The 20,955-nt window shown below is 42.3% G+C and overlaps 1 protein-coding gene across 4 annotated transcripts in view; it reads right to left on the bottom strand.

Annotated features, from left to right (window-relative positions):
* Positions 1-20,955, bottom strand: part of INPP5A (inositol polyphosphate-5-phosphatase A) — a 234,576-nt gene that overhangs the window by 87,059 nt on the left and 126,562 nt on the right. For all 4 annotated transcript variants that reach the window (XM_033149334.1, XM_033149337.1, XM_033149335.1 and 1 more), the window contains exons 6-8: positions 19,312-19,415; positions 10,430-10,482; positions 9,506-9,625 (exon numbers count right to left, since the gene is read on the bottom strand). In XM_033149334.1, the coding sequence (XP_033005225.1) occupies positions 9,506-9,625; positions 10,430-10,482; positions 19,312-19,415 (277 nt within the window). The remainder of the gene's footprint in view (positions 1-9,505; positions 9,626-10,429; positions 10,483-19,311; positions 19,416-20,955) is intronic.

Here is a 20,955-nt window from a genome sequence, read left to right on the forward strand (position 1 = left end):
GAAATAAATGCTTTTAAGACAAGAAACACTGTAGCTTTGACGAGAGGCCAAACAACGCTTGACCAACTAATTGTATCACTTTGGTGTTAGTGTTTGGCGGCATTTTTGTTGTTGCTTAAATTACTTGTCCTACTTTCAAGTTAATCTAAACTTTGAAGCCAGAGTCTATTTCAATTTGAATCTAGTAAAAAAATAAAGTCTCATTAAGTCTCAACATGCAAGCCAAACAATTCTCCTCCCTGAAAGGTTTAGAAACAATAGGAGTGTTTGCATACATGAAGGATGCTAAATCCACCCCCCCCTTTCAAAATGACAAGAAAGGGGTCTCAATGTGGTTCCAGAATGAAGGTCACAGAAAGGTTATTGGTTAGAGGATGTAGGATTTTATATTTGCTCTTTATAGAAAGTATCGTTAGGAAGCGTTTTTCAGCTCCAAAGGAAATAGAATGTTTGGATTAAGAGGCACTAGACTTACCGGTATATTGCTGAATATAGGGACAAATAAGGTGATTAAATGCTTACAGGAATTTATCACCATGCATGAACTCACTCTCTTGGAACTTATTGAGAAACCCTCTTCTAAGTACCCACCACAAGGGCTTCCTCTGTTGTGGTGGGACAGCTATGGAGCTCTGTTCCCCCAGGTGGAGCGTTTGGCTCAGTTCTTGGCCCCTTTGCAGTGAAGGCATAAAAGGTAAAGGGACCCCTGACCATTAGGTCCAGTCGTGTCTGATTCTGGGGTTGCGGTGCTCATCTCACTTTACTGGCCGAGGGAGCCGGCGTACAGCTTCCGGGTCATGTGGCCAACATGACTAAGCCACTTCTGGCAAACCAGAGCAGCACGTGGAAACGCTGTTTACCTTCCCGCCATTTACCTGTTTATCTACTTGCACTTTGACGTGCTTTCGAACTGCTAGGTTGGCAGGAGCAGGGACCAAGCAACGGGAGCTCACCCCGTCGTGGGGATTCGAACCGCAGACCTTCTGATCAGCAAGCCCTAGGCTCTGTGGTTTAACCCACAGCGCCACCCACATGTGGGATGGCAAATGTTACAAAACAGTGCTCCCTATTTATGGTTTTACTAATAGATCTGTAATGTGCCTAGTCTATAGTACCTGTTCTCCGTAAGTTTATGAGAAAAGAAATTTTATCCAAAAATAATGAGATAACATTTAAGTGAAATTCTCATGGGTGGGATGCAGGACTGCCTTACTTTCATGGTAATCAAATTAATGTTTGTGAGTGTCCTTTCTTTCAATCTACAAACCATCTATCCAGTTACTCTGCAGCCTTCCTGGGTGCTTCTATTTCTAGAAAAACCCAATGACATCTTCTGCTGGGCTTTCCTGTAAGCATGGGAAAATTGGGGGGGGGGTCTACTGTATGCCAGACTATTTAATTTTTACTTTTAAAGAAATCACTATGGATATTTTTAAGGTAAAAAAAGGACTTCCCTCAGCTACAAAGCGTTGTATCCTGTGTAGTTCTACACGAACGTTTCATCAGCACAAATACTTCTGTTTGTGCAAAGCAATGTTATCCCTCTCTCCTCTGCCTATGCACCCCCTTAAATTTCGTTCTAGGGGTTCCCCCTACCCTCTGGAGCAGTTTTGAGGAGGGTGCACAGTGTGAAAAGAGGGTGAAAATGTCTGTTGCGCAAGCAGAATCTTTGTGCTGATGGGACATGTAACTAGAATACCACCCAAAATGGCTGCGGGCACCAATCTCAGGAGCTCAGTATCTAGTCTCCATGGCCTCCTGTTGAAGATTCTGGAGAAGACATCATGAGGTAAGTTCGGATCAGGAAAGCAGGCAGCTGAGGAGGCTGCAGAGCACGAGAAACATTCAATGGAATAAACAAAACCACACATGGGCCACATTCACCTTAGCCACCTTGCAATGACAATGTAAACCCAACTCTCACCCATCAAAAGTCATCTCTCTCTCGCCAGAAAGATGGGTGCCTTTTTCACAGTGAAAGAAAACCTCCGAAATGTTGGAGGACAGCTTTCGGCATAGCACTACTCTAGAGAGAAAGGCAGATGAGTAGCAATAAATAAGGGCCTGGAAGTAAAGAACCACAGGTACTGGCCCTAGTTCAGTGCTAAGAGTGTGTGTTTGAAACCCTGAAGAGCTTCTGTGAAACAGAGTAGACATTACCGAGCTACAAGGACTAATGGTCTGTCTCAGTGTAAGGCAGATTACCATGTCCGTAGATGGAAGGAAGTACTTCTTTGCACAGCAGGCATGGCTTTAAAAGGGTATTAGACAAGTTCATGGAGGGTAACACTTTCATTAGTTACTAGTCATCATGGCGTGCCTAACCCTGGAAGACCACTTTTTGGTAACAGCGGTGAAAATCTGGTTTGTCACTGTGAGAAAGAAGCAGGGTTCTGGATTAGGTAAGTTTTTGGCCTGTCCTACCAGGGCACTTCTCATGTTCTCTGAATTTCTTGGAAGAACCTTGCCCCGTACTTCTGAACAATCCTACTCGTGACTATGGCCTGCAGAACACATCTAGAAAGGACTGTCTAGAAACAATCCTTCCTTAAAGGGGAAACATAATTGATGACAATCTAAGAGCAAAAAGAAAAAGGCCTAATGTAAGTGCTTTCACTGACACGTTTGAAATGTTGTAACGCTGACATTAAAAAGCTCAACTTTATCATATTCTTGAACCTCTTGCTTTTTTTTTTTTAAAAAAAAACCAATAACCAAAGCCTATTAATAATACACACACACAAAAAAAAACATTTCAAAAGGTCAAATAGCAAACAACAAGATGAAAGGTGTTGTCAAGAGGCTTAGGTAATCATCTTAATACTCAGGGCATTTGCCAGCACCGTTTAACTAATATGCGAGTTCACTTTTAATTTCAATATAGTGCCACAGGAACAACAACAAAAAAGCTATATTTTTTTAATTAATTACCACGTCAGCAGATATTAAGATGGCAAGAAAGACCACATCAATAATATATATGTAATTCAGGGAAAGGATTACAAGAAGAGCTATAAAAATCAATTTTTAGAGCTTGAAAACTGGCTCACTTTAGTTGGAACGATATTTCCCTTCTATTGACAAAACCATGATCTTATCTGACACTGACATTCACCTAATGCAATGTTAGATATGTATAATGATATAAGCACTTGTCAATTCTGCTACAATAAAACACAACTCTACTCCTATTGAAATGGGCAAGGATGCTGTGAGTGAGAACTGTTTTGCTTGAAGAAAGAATGCTTTTAGTTAGGACAGATAATACGTCCACTGTTTCCCATTTTTGCATCCATCTGTGATTTTTTTAATTTAAAGAAACCGTACAAAGATTTGTAATTCAATACAAATTTTACATCAATGTTTGTACTTCTAAACTTATCCTAAAACACATATTTTGGTATTGTATTCGTGTAGAATATGAAGATAATTATGCCCCGATCCACGTATTAGCATGAAGGAGGCTTCATATCCAACATATGCAGTTCAGATTTGTAGAAGAATGATCCTATGACAAGAATGATCCTATGACTCAAAAGTCTAAACCTTTGTGTGAAGACTGTCCTGTGGATCCAAACTAACAGCTCTGGTGGGAGTAACTGGACAAGCATCGTAAAACGATGGGGTGGGGTTTTTTGGGCCAGTTAGTTACTATTCAAAACTCCATGAAGCATAATTGTATCTCAGTGTTATATACCTCATGCCAAGTTCAAGAAGAAGAAATCAAAGAAGTTCAGCAATAGGATGATAATCACACCCTCGATTAACTGCCTGGTGCTTCACATTTTCTTACATGGGAGATTGTAATACGCAACAACTATCCTTGCTTTCTTACCAGCGGTGGAGGAAACCGCTCGGGCGCCTGGGGTGAGCTGCCCATTGGGGAGGGGTGCACCGTGGGGCCTCCGGAGGCTGCCTGCCTCCTCCCACTCAGCCGCCTTACAACAGGGGGGGGGGGAGGGAGCGGACGGACCGTTTGGGCAGCGCGGAGCCTGCACGCCCAAGACACCGTGTCTCTCCCAGGAGAGACGTGTGGCTCGGATATGCTGCAGGCTCCGCGGTGAGTGGTGGCCAGCATTTTGTCACGCCCCTCAGTGGTGACACCTGGGGCGGCCCACACCCACTGCACCCTCTTCTTCCACCCCTGTTTCTAACCTAAATACAAGAACGAATGAATGCCCAGGGAGTTGCAGCTACTAATGGCCAGTGGTATTCCCCCCCCCCCCCCGCAATCTTACAAACTGGCTGTGCTGGGTACAGGGAGCTAACCACATGATTCTTCAAGGCGTGGCCTAGGATTGCATTTCTCTATGCACCTCAATATTTGCAGAGTGTACAAAACCAGTGTGTAGATTGTGTTCTGTTTGTCTGTGCTATCTGAATAACAAACATTCATGACTTTTTGCCCAGTGGTGTCAGGCACCTATAAAGATGAACTAGTAAAAGACAGGAGAGAGAGAGAGAGACAGAGACACAGAGAGACAGACAGAGACAGACAGACCACAAACATCATCAGGCATTGATGACAAAACAGAATGTAAGAAGATACCTAGGCAGCAATCCCTTATTTGAGGGATACAGTACAAATATACCTATTTTAGACCCTTATAAAAATAAAGGAGCAAGAGGAAAGCAAAGAAGATAAAAGTTGAGATGGCCCAATGAGTTTGATTTAAAGTTGTCATCCTATTTGCTGTGCTGGAGAAAAAAAAACCCCTTAAAATTATAGTGATATCTGTATATCCAGGATGCAACCACATTTGCTAAGTAGCAAGTCCCACTGAACACTGTGGGACTTGCACCTGAGTAAACATGAACTGTTGGTGTCTTTGGCTAGAAGCTAAAATATATCTGGCTACTTATTTAAATCTCTGCCAAGAGACGGCTCACGTTACAATTTCCCTGCTTTAAATTGTAATAATAATAATAATAACAGCAGCAATATAAATAAGAATAAAGGAGTATTTACAAACACTCCAGGCCCTCCAATTGCTCAAATGACCCAGATCTTTAACACAAGGTTTGCCTCTGCCTAGAAACGAAGTGGCTTTTCTTCCTCTCATTCAGCTGCAAGTTCTGGGAAAAGCCCAAAGAGAAACATTTAGATCGGAGGGGCCTTTGAGAAGATGTGACAGTTGACTGATGAGCATCCATAAAATGACAAAGAATTGCTGTGTGGAGCCTATGCCTCACATCTCCTCACCCTGGGAAACTAATTGCTTTGAATTGTTAATAGTAACATTATTTTTCTGGCAATCATTTCTTTTGAATACTCAAAATGAGCATGAAACAGCTCCTTTGACTGGACATAAAAGTTAAATGTCCCAATGTTGATCAAATTAACTTCAGCTATGTTACAATGGACTATATTTGTGAGAAAATAATGAAGGTCACAAAGCGGGGCTTTATGCCAAGATTTCACAGTTGTAATGTAAAAATAAAAAAATAAAAGAATGTTTCTGTTCAACTAGACCAAGCTACGTATTTTTCTTTAAAACAGAAGGGCACTGTCATGTTCGAAAGCCGGGGGAGGGGGGACACCCCCCTACTCTAAGTAACTTCAGGATGTTTCATAGATTGGCACAACAATAACAGTCTCTGGCTTGGTGTCTCAGCATCCTGGTTGCAACTTGCTCAATGTACCCAAAAGTGTCTTGGTTGAGTTCCTTCTCTCTCTGCTAGAATACATATCTGATTCAAAATAGCAAAAGCTCTCTGCGATTCAGGGGAAAATGCTAAGAATCGTAAATAGTAGCTATGCGACTTAGTGAAGAGCAAATTCCGTTTCCAAAGCAGCTTTCAAAAATTTAACAAGTAATTGTTTTTGTTTTCGTTTTGTTAGGTCAGAAAAACATAAGATCAGAGTGCGACGGAAAGCGTTTTCACGAGAAGCTTCTGAGGTTCGGTGCCGTTCTTACCATTAAAGCTTTGAAATTGCTTTCCAACTGGTAAAGCGCTATATATATATATATATATATATATATATATATATATACATATACTTTTGGAAAATTTGATTCTCTTTATCAATGTACCAGCTTTTTCTCTGTGGTCATGATTTTCAGCAGTTTTAAACCCCCAAATGTTAAACTACATTATAACTACTTTATACAACATGTGCCTTTTTCTTCTTCTTTTTGGTATTCCCCCCCCCTAAAAGTTCATTTGCATTTGTTTCCTTTTCGCAAATAATTAAGACGGGAATGCAGCCTATGATGGTCACTTCAGTCTTGCATAAATTGCTGCTATTAACTGGCTGTTCACACTGGCCAAGATGCGCCCAGCAGACAGGACTGCTTCACTTACTCCCACAGCGACTTAAATCAACTGTGAAAAGATGTTTCAGTTTCATTCAGTGAGGGGTTTAGCTCATTAAACTCTTTTCCTTCTCAGCATTGTTCCCCCGAAAAGCTTGAACTGCAGTGGCTGTTAAATGCTCTTTAGCAGTTTAAAGGCTTTAGAGGAAAAGACTTATCAGCCTCTGGTTTTAACAGCACTAAATCTGCATTATTAGGGCATGCAGATAAGGGGATTTAAAGGCCTGCCTTGAAACTTTCTCTCTTCTGTGTTTATCTGGCACCGCCATTGCTCCTGTAGCTCAGCTGGAAATGTAGATCTATGAAGCTTTAAAGGGAGATTAAAAGCCAAGAAAAGAAGCAGTTTCTTTCCTATAGATACTCTCACTTTCCCCTTTCCTACTGTCTGAAGGAGTGATGGCAGACAATGGTCCAAGATGGTTCCCAAAACCTTCTGAATGGGGGCACTGTTGGTGGTAGCATTCATTCAAAGTGAGCTCCAGTGTATTGTCCTCCCCAATCAGCAGATCAGAATAGAGTTTGCTGGTGGCTGCCAAAAGGTTAGCAGTGCTGATGAAAGGGGTTTCCCATTATTCACTGCTCTTACAGAACTCCCCTTTTGTGCCGGGCAGCCCATCATTTCACTACGGAGGTCCGGATCTGCGGCTGGCTGCTTTCTCAAAATGAGCAATCTATGTGAATGTAAGCCCCTACAGTGGTAGTGCCACCTAAAAAAATGGAGGGTTCCCCCCTCCCCTTCTTCTTCTTCTTTCCCTGAAAAGGCAGGAGAGCTGGGTCTGGTTTTGGCACTGTCACATTCTAATGATATACCGCCATGACATCCTTGACCCGCGGTTAACACTGTTTAGCCCTCACTCTTGCTTGCCGAGGCATTTGTGGAGGGGTCTAAATGTCTCCAAAAGAGCTAAAAGGAAACACACAGTGCAAGTTTTATTTTTTAACAGTGCAAAAGCGCTTTACAGCTCTGTCAGGTCCTTTAGACCACAATAAGAGATGGAGGAATAAATAGCAGATGGAAAAAAGTATGAATAATTATTTCATCTCGAATAATATTAGCCTGAAGGAAGCCTAGCTAGTCAGGGCAATAGCTTAATAATATAACATACAGTAACTGGGGTGGGGGTGGGGTGGACAGACGGCCAATTGTGGTCCAGATGTGGGCTACAGGCCAATTTCCGGTGGACCACCTAGTGCTTGCTGGTTGCTAGGATCTTTGCAAAGAATGCTGGACTAGGTGGATGTAAATCTCCTCCCACAAAGCACTTCTTAAATTCTTAAGGAAGAGTTGCACCCACAGGATCACTTAACACAGATCTGGCTATGCCTGAACTGGTGTGAGAACCTGAGTATTCTTGCTTTGTTAATTTAGTATGCACGAGTGAAAAGATTGAAGTCAGACCACCCCATATTAGAATTAAAAATGGCAACGACACTCGTCAAATTTCTAGTTCTGGGATTGAGTGAGAGGAAGAACCGTTTGTAGACAACTCGTGTAAGCTATTCAAGCCCCATGCCTAATTCTCATATTCTCTCTCACACACACGCACACACACGCACACGCACACACTTGTTCTAGCTAGCAACCTCCTCCACCTTGCAGATATGAAAAAGCAGGAAGAACTGGTCAGTGCAAAACATTGGTTTACATTTAATACTAAGCTTTATAGAAGGTTTCTAAGTTTAGGGGGGGGAAGCAATCAGGGTTTCTAAGACTATTATAAAAATTCTTGCATTTCCTAGGTTGATGATCAGATACAGTATGAACCAATGTGCAAAGCTGAGTTACGGTATAACCAAATATGCACTAATACTGCACTTTGAGTTATGCAAAGGTGACACAATTAGCAGCCAGAGATCAACCACAGATGCCCTAGGTGGCCTTCAGTAAATTAGCAGTCCATTCTCAGTTTCTTACCTATTATTAGTAATGATATTTGCAGACTACCCTTCAACTTGAGTTCTCTGGGCAACAAACACTTGACCATACCAAATAAAGCACCAGAAATAAAATGATTAAACCCCTATAAAATGAGAATAGTAGTGCATGGCAACAAGAAGTAGAAAAGTGTTCGGTGTATGGAAAACAGATTAAAATATATTGAAAATATTTAAGATATTACAGCGGCTTTGTAATGCTGGCCACATGACCCGGAAGCTGTACGCCAACTCCCTCGGCCATTAACGCGAGATAAGCGCCGCAACCCCAGAGTCGGACACGACTGGACCTAATGGTCAGGGGTCCCATTACCTTTACAGATGCCGACAGAAATCCACATTTGTTTCCTACAAATTAATGGGGTTTCCGAGGAAACTATATCAGTACGTGGGCTGCAGAAGCAGTACAAATGCTCTCTTCATACCTAATTTTCCAGCAACAGAATAACTCACATTTTCCTCAGTTCATTGGCTTTCGGGGGGAAAGAAAATGAAATAAATATCTAGTTAATGCATAGGACTGGACCGGCACATCTGCCCTGGTAGGGCAAAGCTGCATCAAAAGTCTCCCAGCAGCAGCAATGCAGCTGCCAGGAAGCTATTGCTGTGGCTCCACCCCATCAGATGAGCTGCTCCTGGGACTGGTGGTTCTAGCCCAGGGGTCCCCAAACTAAGGCCCAGGGGCCAGATGCGGCCCAATTGCCTTAAATGCGGCCCGTGGACGGTCCAGGAATCAGCATGTTTTTACATGAGTAGAATGTGTCCTTTTATTTAAAATGCATCTCTGGGTTATTTGTGGGGCAGAGGAATTTGTTCATATTTTTTTTCAAAATATAGTCCAGCCCCCCACAAGGTCTGAGGGACAGTGGACCGGACCCCTGCTGAAAAAGTCTGCTGACCCCTGTTCTAGTCAATGTTAGTCCTACTCAGGAATACTACTGCTCTCCTCAGGACTACCTACTCAGTGAGTAGACCCACTGGAATTAATAAACATGGCTAACTTAGGTCCACTGCTTTCAATGGGTCTACTCTGAGTAAAGCTCAGCAACAACCCTGGATATTTGGCGTTTCCACAGTTTGCAATTAAAAATAAACAAATCCTCTGTGCTTATTCATTGCTTTTTCTTCTAGTCCCCTGAAGGTTGGCCAGATTTCAAGACAAAGCCACAGCAACGATAATTACTTTGTATTTGGAACACAATGCAAAATGCAGGGCAATAAAGGAAGCTAAAAAAAGAGTGTTGACAACCTACCTGTCAAGTACATAACTGAGGGCCTTATGCCTTATTCCTGAGTAAACCGACGGGCTTGTTTCCCAAGCAACTAAATTGGAAGCATCGTGGAAAAGATGGATGTTTACCAAGTCAAAGGCACTGTGACAAAAGGAGGAGAAGACTTACTCAGAATAAAAGTAAGGACATAGGCAAGAGGGAAAGCACGTGATCTTACTGCACTACGATCTTGAGTGACTGCTGAATACGAGCTCTATTTTGAAACATAAGCAATGAAATCAATTGAAATGAGTCTGCCATTATACACCTGGTCTATATGCAGACCTCCACCAGCGTTTCCATTTGTGTGTGCATTTAAAACTCGTAAATATCTAGGGCGATATCAAATTGTGGCATCTCACTTGTGCAACTGATTTCCCCTTGTGGAAACGGGACTTACCCTTCCTTCCATCTCTTCTGGAGCCCCCACCCCCACCCCACTGGAGTGGGGGGACAAAGGGGAATCTGGTCATATCTACAGGTGTGACAGATCTTGCCCATTATATTACATTCTCACAAATATCAAACACTACCAAGTATTAAACTAGCATCCAAAACAGTGGTCTGAACCTGGTTTGTGAGGATCAGGTTCTGCTAACCGTAGTTTGCCATTACATCTAAATTTGGATTAAACATTAGTGTTCAATGTGAAATTATAAAGCAGGAAATGAAATAGTAAACCTATAAATGTTCATTCCAATATCTATCATCACACAGTGGGATCCATTGATTTTATTATACGTTGGAATCTAAAGCATGTTGGCCCATATACAAAATCATGTTTTTAAAAATGTGCAACGACATAGGTGCCTGCCACTTGGTGGGAAATGAAACTTTCCTGATTCTACTAGGAACTATACAAAATGCATTGCTTTAAAAAAAAAAAACACCTTCCATTTTACATACCAGTCAGTAATACACCACCTAGTTCGTATGAAGCCTTTTCTGGACCACTTACACTGAAAAGCAAAACAAAATGCAATAGAAACAGATTTAAAATACAGAAAACAAAAGGGGAAAAACAGAGTCAATCTTTTGGTCGGCTAAATAAAAATTTCATTTATATACTTGTGCTGAGAGTATTGAAAATAATTTAAAAAACAAACAAACACACATGCTGCAGCACAACAATGTCAATGACAGTTTAGGGCATATCTAAACATTACTTTGGAAGCTAAAGTTCTTATCACATGCTGTTCTGTAGTGTAGTCTTCCCCACCTCAGATTTCTTCTCTGTGGCATGGACTGCAGAGGTGAGGCAGAGAACAGAGCCACACGTTGCCAGAGGGTGGTTGCAGCCCCTTTCTGTCATGTTGCCCCTTCACACAACTATTGCTGTTATTGTTGTTTTATTATTGTTGCTTATCCAGTTTTTAAACCAGCCCTTCTGAAGGATTCCAGAACCAGATTATTATTATTATTATTATTATTATTATTATTATTATTATTATTATTATTATTATTATTATTATTATTAATCTATACCACCCTTCATCTGAGGATCACAGCGGGATTTACAATATAATTGTAGTTGTTCTGATGATGGCCATATCAGCCACAGAAAGAAAACTACAACTCTCATTACCCTTGGCCACTGGCCATACCATGTTGGCTGGAGTCAATGCACATTGTAGTGTAATGATATCTGGAGGACCACATGTTTATCCTCCTCACATTAGTAGGACGGTAACATATTATGGTGCTGGAGGAGACTCTTGAGAGTCCCATGGACTGCAAAAAGATCAAACTTATCCATCCTTAAAGAAATCAGCCCTGAGTGCTCACTGGAAGGACAGATCCTGAAGTTGAGGCTCCAGTACTTTGGCCATCTCATGAGAAGAGAAGACTCCCTGGAAAAGACCCTGATGTTAGGAAAGATGGAGGGCACAAGGAGAAGGGGACGACAGAGGATGAGATGGTTGGACAGTGTTCTCGAAGTGACTGGCATGAGTTTGGCCAAACTGCGGGAGGCAGTGGAGGATAGGGATGCCTGGCGTGCTCTGGTCCATGGGGTCACGAAGAGTTGGACACGACTGAACAACTGAACAACAACAACAACAACAACAACAACATATTTAGGACTGTGCTCTCAATGTATTAACAACAACAAAAAGTGCAGCTAAATATTTATGTGGGCCTAACAGTAAGTTGTTATTTTCTTAACAGCCATCTAAATTTCTTTCCTTATTGTTAAACAGAAATAAAACACGTATTTTAACACCCACATGGAAATTATAACGGTACCGAACCTCCTAAAAGAAACTGCAATCATCTTTGCATATATCATGACACTGCCACTCATAGTCACATCTTCCCTGAACAGCTGTCAATCATGGAGAAATGTCATCCCTTGTAAATTTTCCTTAAATATGAAGTGGCAACTATACTGGGAAAATAGAAACGCGCCAGGCCATTCTTTTTCTATAGGGCTCCACTACCCAAGGCATCTATGGTGTGACATTCCATTCATCAAAGCAAGCTATGCTCCATTCCACCAACAAATCAATTTGTGACAAGCCGTGGTAGGGTTGGCATAGAAAAAGAATTGTTTTCCATGTCTGTGAAAGGTGATCACAAATTTACTCTACTGCTATAGAGACAGAATTAGGATGCAAACTGAGGACAGGGTTAGTTAGTTAGTTAGTTAGTTAGTTAGTTTAGAAATGCTGCTTCCTGCCCAGCTCTATAGGTTCACAGTGGGTTCCAAGAAATGAAATGAAATGAAATGAAGAAGAGGAGGAGGAGGAGGAGGAGGAGGAGGAGGAGGAGGAGGAGGAGGAGGAGGAGGAGGAAGAGGGGTTTGGACTCCAAGAAGTGCAAGCTAAATTCTGCTTGCACAATGTGGGTTTCCTGGTTCCTTATTTGGGCTAAACTCTCTTGTGACCCCCTGAAAGGCTACTCTTGAGTCAGGAGACCTCCAGAAGATAGTGTGAGACTGGAGGGGGGAATCAATGGAAACTGGAATACCCCACATTGTGTGCTCAGGAACACCTTACACTAAGGGTTGGGGCTCACTGGCGGAAGAAGAGGACCGGCAGCGTGATCCCGGTGGGGTGCCATTGTGGCTGCCCCCCATCCGCGCTGGGCACCATGCCCCCACAGATAGTGTGCCACACCCCCAGGACATGCCCCATGCCCCTGTGGGCGGTGCACCAGCCCCGCCCCTGCCTGCTCTCCGCCCCCCGGTGCTGGAGCATGAAGCTCCACCATTGTTGGGGCTCTCTAGATCTCATTTAATAAAAATACGTTGTCCATATAGCAAAACAACCCAGTTAACACACTTCACAAGCCTGTTGAAGAAGGAAGGCTTCTTCTTGAATATTAACAGCAGGAAACTGTCCTGGACAAGCATTCATGGTGATATAAGACCTTCTGCATCGTGACGTGACATGGGTGTTGAGGATATACCTGAAAAGTCTCTCACTGTTATTTGTCATGGCCATTTTATGATCTTTAGCTATAGTCACCTTGTGTGGGACAAAAACAGATCAGCTGACAAACAACTGTGAGAAATCACTCTGGATTTCTTCTTCTTCTTTTTGATGAAGAGCCATTGGTCCAATCTGTCCACCTTCTAATCAGCTTTAAAAATAAAAATAAAAATAAAAATGCTCCTTTACCGGCTAGAGAAAATGCCCCAGTGGATTCTGTTAATAAACCAAACTGCGGCTGAGCCTGCTTGCGAATGAGCAAATCAACATACAAACCATGCATTGCAACTGGTAGATGTATCAGAGATGGCCATGTTTTGTCAGCACATTCTCTTCAATGAAAGATTGGTTATAGAACCTTTTACCCTGACAAAGGTTGTGTCCATCCTTTATTGGGATATCTCTGAGAAAGAGAAAAGGAGCAGTGTACACTTGCCCCATGGATGTTAGGGGCAATCCTAAGCAAAGGGCTATCCAAGCAAAGTCACAATCAGGAAGTGGGCATTTACACAGATTTAGTCAGTCAACATGAAGGGTGTGAGAGGTAGAGAGAAACAGAGAAACGTGATGTGTATATTGAACAAGTTCCTTTTTCATCAAACGCCAGTGAGCTTTGAAAGCACTTTGGCATACTATTCCTGTAGATTTCTTTACTCTTCTCAAAACCTCTATGACTAACGGTTGTTACTTCTTGTAATTTTGCTTTCATAACACTGCTGCTGACAGAATTGAAAAACAAGATAAAAAAACCACACAAATACAGGTTTCTGTTTTTGTTCAGCAAAAGCAAATTGCACAATGATTTATTTTCCATCATCTTTTATTCATAGATTGAATCATGTCTACGTAAGATTTGGCTCAGATGCCTTCATCCACAACGGGACGTGATATTTTGATCAAGAACACACTATTTTTTATCTATTGCACTTATAAACCACTTTTCTGTGCGTAGGGCCCAAAGTGGTCTACAACAACATTGAAATAATACAATAAAATAATCAATACAATTGCTGGTTATGTTGATCTGGGTCATATATTAAATCTAACTCTGCATTCTGACTGACAGAAATTAAGGCAGGAACTCTGCATAATAAATCTCTAAAGTGAAATACTGAGAAGCAATTAATATCTTGCCCTTGACCTAAAAGTAAACAATTGGCATGAAGTGGTATTTCAAGAGATTTGGGGTTCTTTACACATAAAATTATTCCTAGCTTTGCACAAAAAACAGCCAAAAAGCAACTGTTGCTCCTACTCAGAGCAATACACAGAGGAAAAGGGTAATATTTTTGGCAAGCAATTTTTTTTTATTGTAGCCCTGTTGTGGCTATGTAATGGTGAGTTGACTGTTTCATTGCTTTGATGCATCACATATAACTGGTGAGATCAGCATTTAGGTTGTGGACCATTTATGAAAACTGATTGTGACAGGACTGGAGCTATTTGGGCATTAGCCTCACATGGGTGTAGCTGTGTGGACCTGGAGAGTCTGCTGTGCCCATTGGCCTCACTGCCAGCATCCATGCTTTGGCAGGGGGAAGGTCAGAAGAGGAGAGACAGCTCTTCATATATAGGTTCCATTAATGAACGAGAACCCTAAACAATGGGCCTTAGTGGTCTACAAGAAGAGCGGGAAGACATTAGGCAGTGCATTCTAACACTTCTTATTCAGTCCCCTAATGTTCTGGAAGGAAGGAAGGAAGGAACGAAGGAAGGAAGGAGCTTTCTGTATTACATCAGCACTAAGACAGACAATGGAGAAGGAAGCTTATAACAGAGAATGAAATTAGCACTACCAAGGCAGTCTGGCTTCACAGAAGCATCCTGTATGATTAAGCAACCTCTTCCCCATCTCCTAGAAGGGGAAAGATGTAAATAGGTCTCCATGGCTAAACGAATAGGAAAAAGAGCACACCAGTAGACTCACTAACATACAAAAAGAAGAAGAAGAAAAAGGAAGCACCTCTCCATTAAATGAAAGAAATGATAAGGTGATATATACCATTGCAGGTCTGCGGGAAGGGGACTAAAAAATGCAGAGTGTTTTAATCTTCGTGTTCTCTTATGTACATGTTTTTTTGTCACAGAAAAAAAAATATGACTGCCTATAAAAGCAGCAGGAAGGTGCAGCAATAGCAATCCCTCATGAATAATCAGGAAAAAGCAAAAGGGAAGCCATATTTTGGGCATTCTCCTTGATGTGATTAAGAACGGTATGAGGTGGAGGGCACAGCCATGTTGGGGCAAAGACTTCTGGAGGGGGAAACCGACCTTCCATGTGTAGCCTGCCCCCACCAATGATTTACAACCCGGGATGCACAGGGCCCTAAATCACAAGGGTACCTTTGCATGTAGAGCAAGCTGCACTCATAACCGCTCCCTGTCCCTCTACAAGGGGGGCAGAGTGATGGAGCTGTAAGGGTCCAGTGGTGGTGGGACCAAATGAGTGAGGGCCTGCTCTCCCTCTTGCATGATGGTTAAACATGGGAGGGGTACATGGAGGAGAATGCAGCAGAGCCAACCTACGAAAGAACTGCAATATAGAATGGGGGAAAACCTGTGCAACCCTATCTGTTATGGAAGTTGAGAAGTACTTCACAATTCTACATACTAAACACCTTTAATGGCATACGTTGGTATCAGATGGATCCTTCTGGAAAGAATGGCCAGCAACATAAATAACCCCGAGTTGTTAAAAATAAAAAGGGATGTCCAGGAAACATTAACGTGACAAGCATCACCAGGACCAATAAGTAATGCACACAAGCCATGCTAGATAATGACTAGCACACCGTCCTAATTCATCTTTTCTCCATCATTTTACTGAAAGGAGCCAAATCAATTTACAGCAGTGACCCAGCAGGGGTTCACTCAAGCAGGAGAGATAAAAGAAAGACAGGGGCAGTAATCCGATTCCTGCTTCTGAAGAAGTGTAATTGGAATAGTAGACACCTTAAGATTAGGCCCATCGAAGGCCGTATTCTGAGCAGTGGGACTGGGGAACAATTCACAGTGTCGCAAATTTATGCTCATTGAGGTGTTCTCCACTGTGATGAATTTAGTAGCGCTAACAAGCCCTCCATGGTCATGGCAGTGCATTATCACATGCGCATCCATCCTATAGCCCATGGGCAGCAAATGTAGTGCCTTCTAGATGTTCTGGTCTACAACCGTCATCAGTCCCGGCCGGCCTGGCCAATGGTCACGGATAATGTAGTTCACCACATCTGAAAGGCACTACGTTGGCTACCCCTGCTAGACGCAACTCAGTCCCAGCATTACTCCTTTAAAGCAGGAGAAAGTAACTTGTGACTCTTTATAAATATTGTTAGACTCCAGCTAACACCTGTTCCAGTCTGCATAGGCAACTGTCAGGGGTGTACACTGGGGACTGTAGTCCAAAAGCAAAGCGAAAGCTTCCCGGGAAGCCTCGTCTCTCCTTATGCTTCACCTTGCTACAACTCCAAGAAGACAGACAGGTGGTGTGGACAGTACAAAGACTGATCAGCTGGCCTCTGCTCCTCCTTGAAGAAGAACGCTCATCCTCCAAGAAGACCACCACAAAAGCAGGCTTTCCTACTGGTGCATATGAATTCCACTGTTGAGCAGAACTCCATATGTTAAAAATTAAACTCTTGCTTTCCTGAAGGCAAGGTGCTTCATACTGGTGAATGGAAAGTGTATTTCAGTTCCTAATTAGAAAACCATTCTTCTTTCAAGACTCAAAGGACCCCAACACTGCAAATTATGACAGCCACTAAGAACTTGCATCAATTTCACATCACTGTGTGTTCACACCAGTCTTCTAATTTACCATTTATGTTCTTTTTGTCATTGTATCTGATTTTTGTTGGAAGCCGCCCAGAGTGGCTGGGGAAATCCAGCCAGATGGGCGGGGTACAAATTATTATTATTATTATTATTATTATTATTATTATTATTATTACTATTATTGTGGGGTGGAGGTGGAGCTCAGTACCAGCGCTGGTCAGCCCTTCCACCACCCCTCAACTGAGTTAAGCCAGAAGCTGTGGGGTGACTGAAGAAGACAGTAGTGGCAAAGAATGCTAAAAATGGCAGAGATTTTAATTCTTGTATTTCCAGACTCCCTAGCAGCAGTAGATAGAAGCTCTAAAACAGGCTTAGAAACATCTGTTGCTTTAAGAAATGCTGGCAAATCTGTAGTTTTAAATTTGTTCCAAGCAAAAGTTTGAGAAGGGGTGTATGTCTGGTACTGAACCATTAGAAGCCAAGCCTTTTGAGGGGTGGGGGCTTGAGCTTAGCTGGTCATGGGATCGAACAGGGGAACAACTCTCAACCCACTGAGATATTCATGCAGTGATCCATCTCAGAAAACAGGACGCCTGTGTCTAGGGAAGCACCAAATATCAAAACTGTTCAGGATTGTCTGTGTTCTTCAGCGATGTGTTATCTGGATTTTAGAATATAGCAACTCCACACCCCAAGAAATGAGTTTGGCATCTTTCACCTTACACAATATTAAGTCTCTCCCTAGTTTTCCTGTTAATAAGATTCCTTTAGCCAGCCGACGGATTGTGAATACAGGCAGTTTCATCTACTAAAAGACAACATAAATCATCATTGAGAAAGGAGAGACTGCGGTAAGGTTATCACCATACAGCCTTCTCCATGAAAGGTTTGCATTAAAGCATTAGTGAAATTAATTCATCTTTCACAAGAGCTTTGAGCAGTATCGGTGATCTATGATAACAACCAATTTCTCACTATGGGGGGGGGGGGAATTACTCAGCCCTGATAGACTACACAAATCTGCTTTTTAAAAATGACCTAACATTATCTGGAGTGTTGCTCCCAAAGGCATCGTTTGAGATTCATGCACAGCCAAGAGAAGCCATAAATCAGCAGAGAAAGTTTTGTTACTTTTATATGCAGTGGGCTGTAATTATTTTGAATTGCATTATGCCTCAATCATTGTAATTACTTTTAGATCATCCTTAAGCGGCAGTAATAAAAAGAAAAGAAATCAGTCTTAAACCAAGGGCAAACCCCACCCGCAAAAAAAAGAAGAAGAACATAAATGTTACATTAGAAATCTGGGGGTAAACACACAGCAATGTAAAGTGGATGCAAATTCCCCCTGAAAAATTCAGCATGCAAAGTAGCCACCCTTGCCTTGGGCCTTCACACACAAATGTGCCCAAGGGGTGGGTCCAGTTGCAAAGAGTATACGAGAAAGTCAGTTGTGGAACTGCGGGGGGAGAGGGGGATGGAGGTGGGGGTGAGTAGGCATTCTGAGATGCCACCCATCAGGAAAAATGGAGGGGCTGAATTGGTTATGCAGGTTGCTAGAGGAGTGTGGTAGACCGAAAGGGCTCGTTGTTCCATACAGGAGCCAGGCTATTATCCACTGAGGGGGTACTTAGCTTTGGCTCAGCTTTTCCTGAGTGTGAGGACTCTTCCCCATCTTTCCTAATATGGATTGCACCCTGGATTCAAACTATGGAGCTGTTCTACCCAGCTGATGCCCCCCTATAAGCCTTTGCACCTGGTATGTGACTGGCTGTTGAGTTTGGGGGCTGCCTGTTGATGTTCTGACTGTGATCTACTGCTATGGTTGGGCTACTCTGAAAGAGTTTCCAGGGTGGGTTCAAGTCTTTTGCCATGATTGGGGTCCCCCCCCCCGGAAATGCAAATGATGAATCAATATGATGTAGGGCCAACTAGGTTCAGTAGAGTGTTTTCTTGCTCCACCACCATCATTTGCGACCTTGTTCCCTTGGCCCTATACAAATTTTCATTCCTGGTCGGCATGTTCTACAAGAACATTACCCTGTGGCTTCAACTTAACTTCTCTGTGCCTCGTCATTCTTTACACTCCTGTGCTTCTCCATCTCTTGTCACCTGGGCTGGTTCTAAAAAGACTACACCTGAATGATTCTTGCCCATTGGTGAATCAGCTGGCTATCCTTTCTTGACCTCATGCTTGACCTTACCGAATAATGTCAGCCTCCTCACTACAGCATAGTAAGTTTATCTAAAAGTATATGGGTCAATTGTCTACCAGTGGAAGTGCTGGTGACCATGCAATAATATTTTGCTTCTGAGTGAATCCACAGGCAGAATTACAAGTCCATAATTCAAGAATGGCTCCAACCAGGTCGCTTGGCTATAAAACTTTCTGACAGTAGGAGCTGTTTGGCAGTGGAACAGACTCCCACAAGAGTTGGTGGACTCTCTTTCCTTGGAGATTTTTAAGCAGAGTTTGGATGGCCACCTGTAATGGGTGCTTTAGCTGAGATTCCTGCATTGCAGGGGCTTGGACGAGATGACCCTTGGGTCCCTTCCAATGCTAAGATTCTATGATTCTATACTTACCTCAGGGAAATAATCCTGTGGGAACTTTTCTTTCTCCAGCATAGGTGTACTTTCTAATGTATCCGAGTAGATTTCCTTCCCTGTAACTTTTTTGTACTTCTTAGCTAGGAAGAAACAAGGAGCATTTAGAATACCTCTGCCTCTGCAAAGAGGTTTTAACACACACAACAGAAGAAAAAACACAGACATAAATACTAGATTTTGATGCTGCTGACAATTAATACCAAGTGAAGGTCTCAGAAGTTTTTGCTCAATTGATGTACAGCTGACACTCATGTTGTAAGAACTGTCCACAGTGAGGAAATTCATAGCTAAACTACTTACTCTCTCATACCATGGTCTGAATGATGCCATGCACTTATGCCTGCAGTGTGCTACAACTTGCTCGTTGCTAGCTCCGAGATTTTTTTAAAAAAGAAAACCAACTGTTTAGAGGGGAGTAAAAAGAAAATTCCGAGATAACAGGGCTCTTGCATCTGGGAATGCCAGATAGCAGAGGTCATTATACGCTACATGCTACACTGTAAGTTATATAAAATTCCAAGAGCAAAAAATTTAAAGAAATTCTTCCAGCTGATTGTCACTCATAGGATCACTGAAAAAAAAAAACCTAAACATCTGCTGTCTAGCATGGCTAAGACTGCTAAGTTCATCACAGCTAAAAGCTTCCCAGGACAGGAAAAACCATGAGACTGAGAGATGTGCCATAAAGTGCATGTATGTTTTATGAGTTTTACTATGCTGTGTTTTTTAAATCTTTGCTTGCTTGCTAAAATTTGTTTGCCCGATTCATTTTCTGGCTATAAACCGTATACGTTTGACCAATAACATTTTGATGACGCTGATGACAGAGGCGGTTTTAGGGGTAGCGTGATCGGTGCGGTGGCACTGGGTGCTGTGCTGCAGGGGGCAGCAAAAGCAATGCTTTAGAAGGGAGCGCTATAGGAGGCAGGGGCAGTATTTTAGAGTTGCACACAGGGCACCGCCAAAATTTGAGAGCCCAAAGACGGGCACTGATGATAATGCTGGGATGGTGTTTGTCACTGGTCACCCTCTATAGAGCACCTTGAGATCCATGGAGGAAAGGTAAGACATAAATGTAATTAAATAATAAATAAATTGCAGTAAGGTGAAGGTTGAATTTGGCGATGGAAGCAATCAGGTACAAAATCCAGACTTAGCATTAAAACGTAAGTGCATGTACCGGGCATCTTCACAATTGACGTGATTAAGAGTGACCCGTATTATTGTTCAGCACCCATTAAACTGTTACAGGTGGAGAGACTGGGCGGACAGGCAAGTTAATCTCTCATTAACAAGTTCTCATATCCACGCTGCAATTTACATTTCTCCCTTTTTCAGAGATAAAAATATGCTACGATGGATCCTCTGCATTATGTCTCAGGTTTTACTTTCGCATCAAAAGGATGATGAGGATTTATGACCACTAAACCTTGAAATGCAACACTCACAGAACGGCTGTTTCCAATCCTTCACCGAAGACAGGCCTCTGCCTTCCCTACCCTCAATTACAAGAAAGCGGGCAATCTATCTTGGGTTACAACAAGAATAATGAAATTGAGACAATTGAGACAATTAGTCCACTTACAATTTCAATGATGTTTCAAATAAATGTGGTGCAAA

The sequence above is a fragment of the Lacerta agilis genome, chromosome 5, assembly GCF_009819535.1.
Source record: "Lacerta agilis isolate rLacAgi1 chromosome 5, rLacAgi1.pri, whole genome shotgun sequence".
In the NCBI taxonomy this organism is placed as follows: Eukaryota; Metazoa; Chordata; class Lepidosauria; order Squamata; family Lacertidae; genus Lacerta; species Lacerta agilis.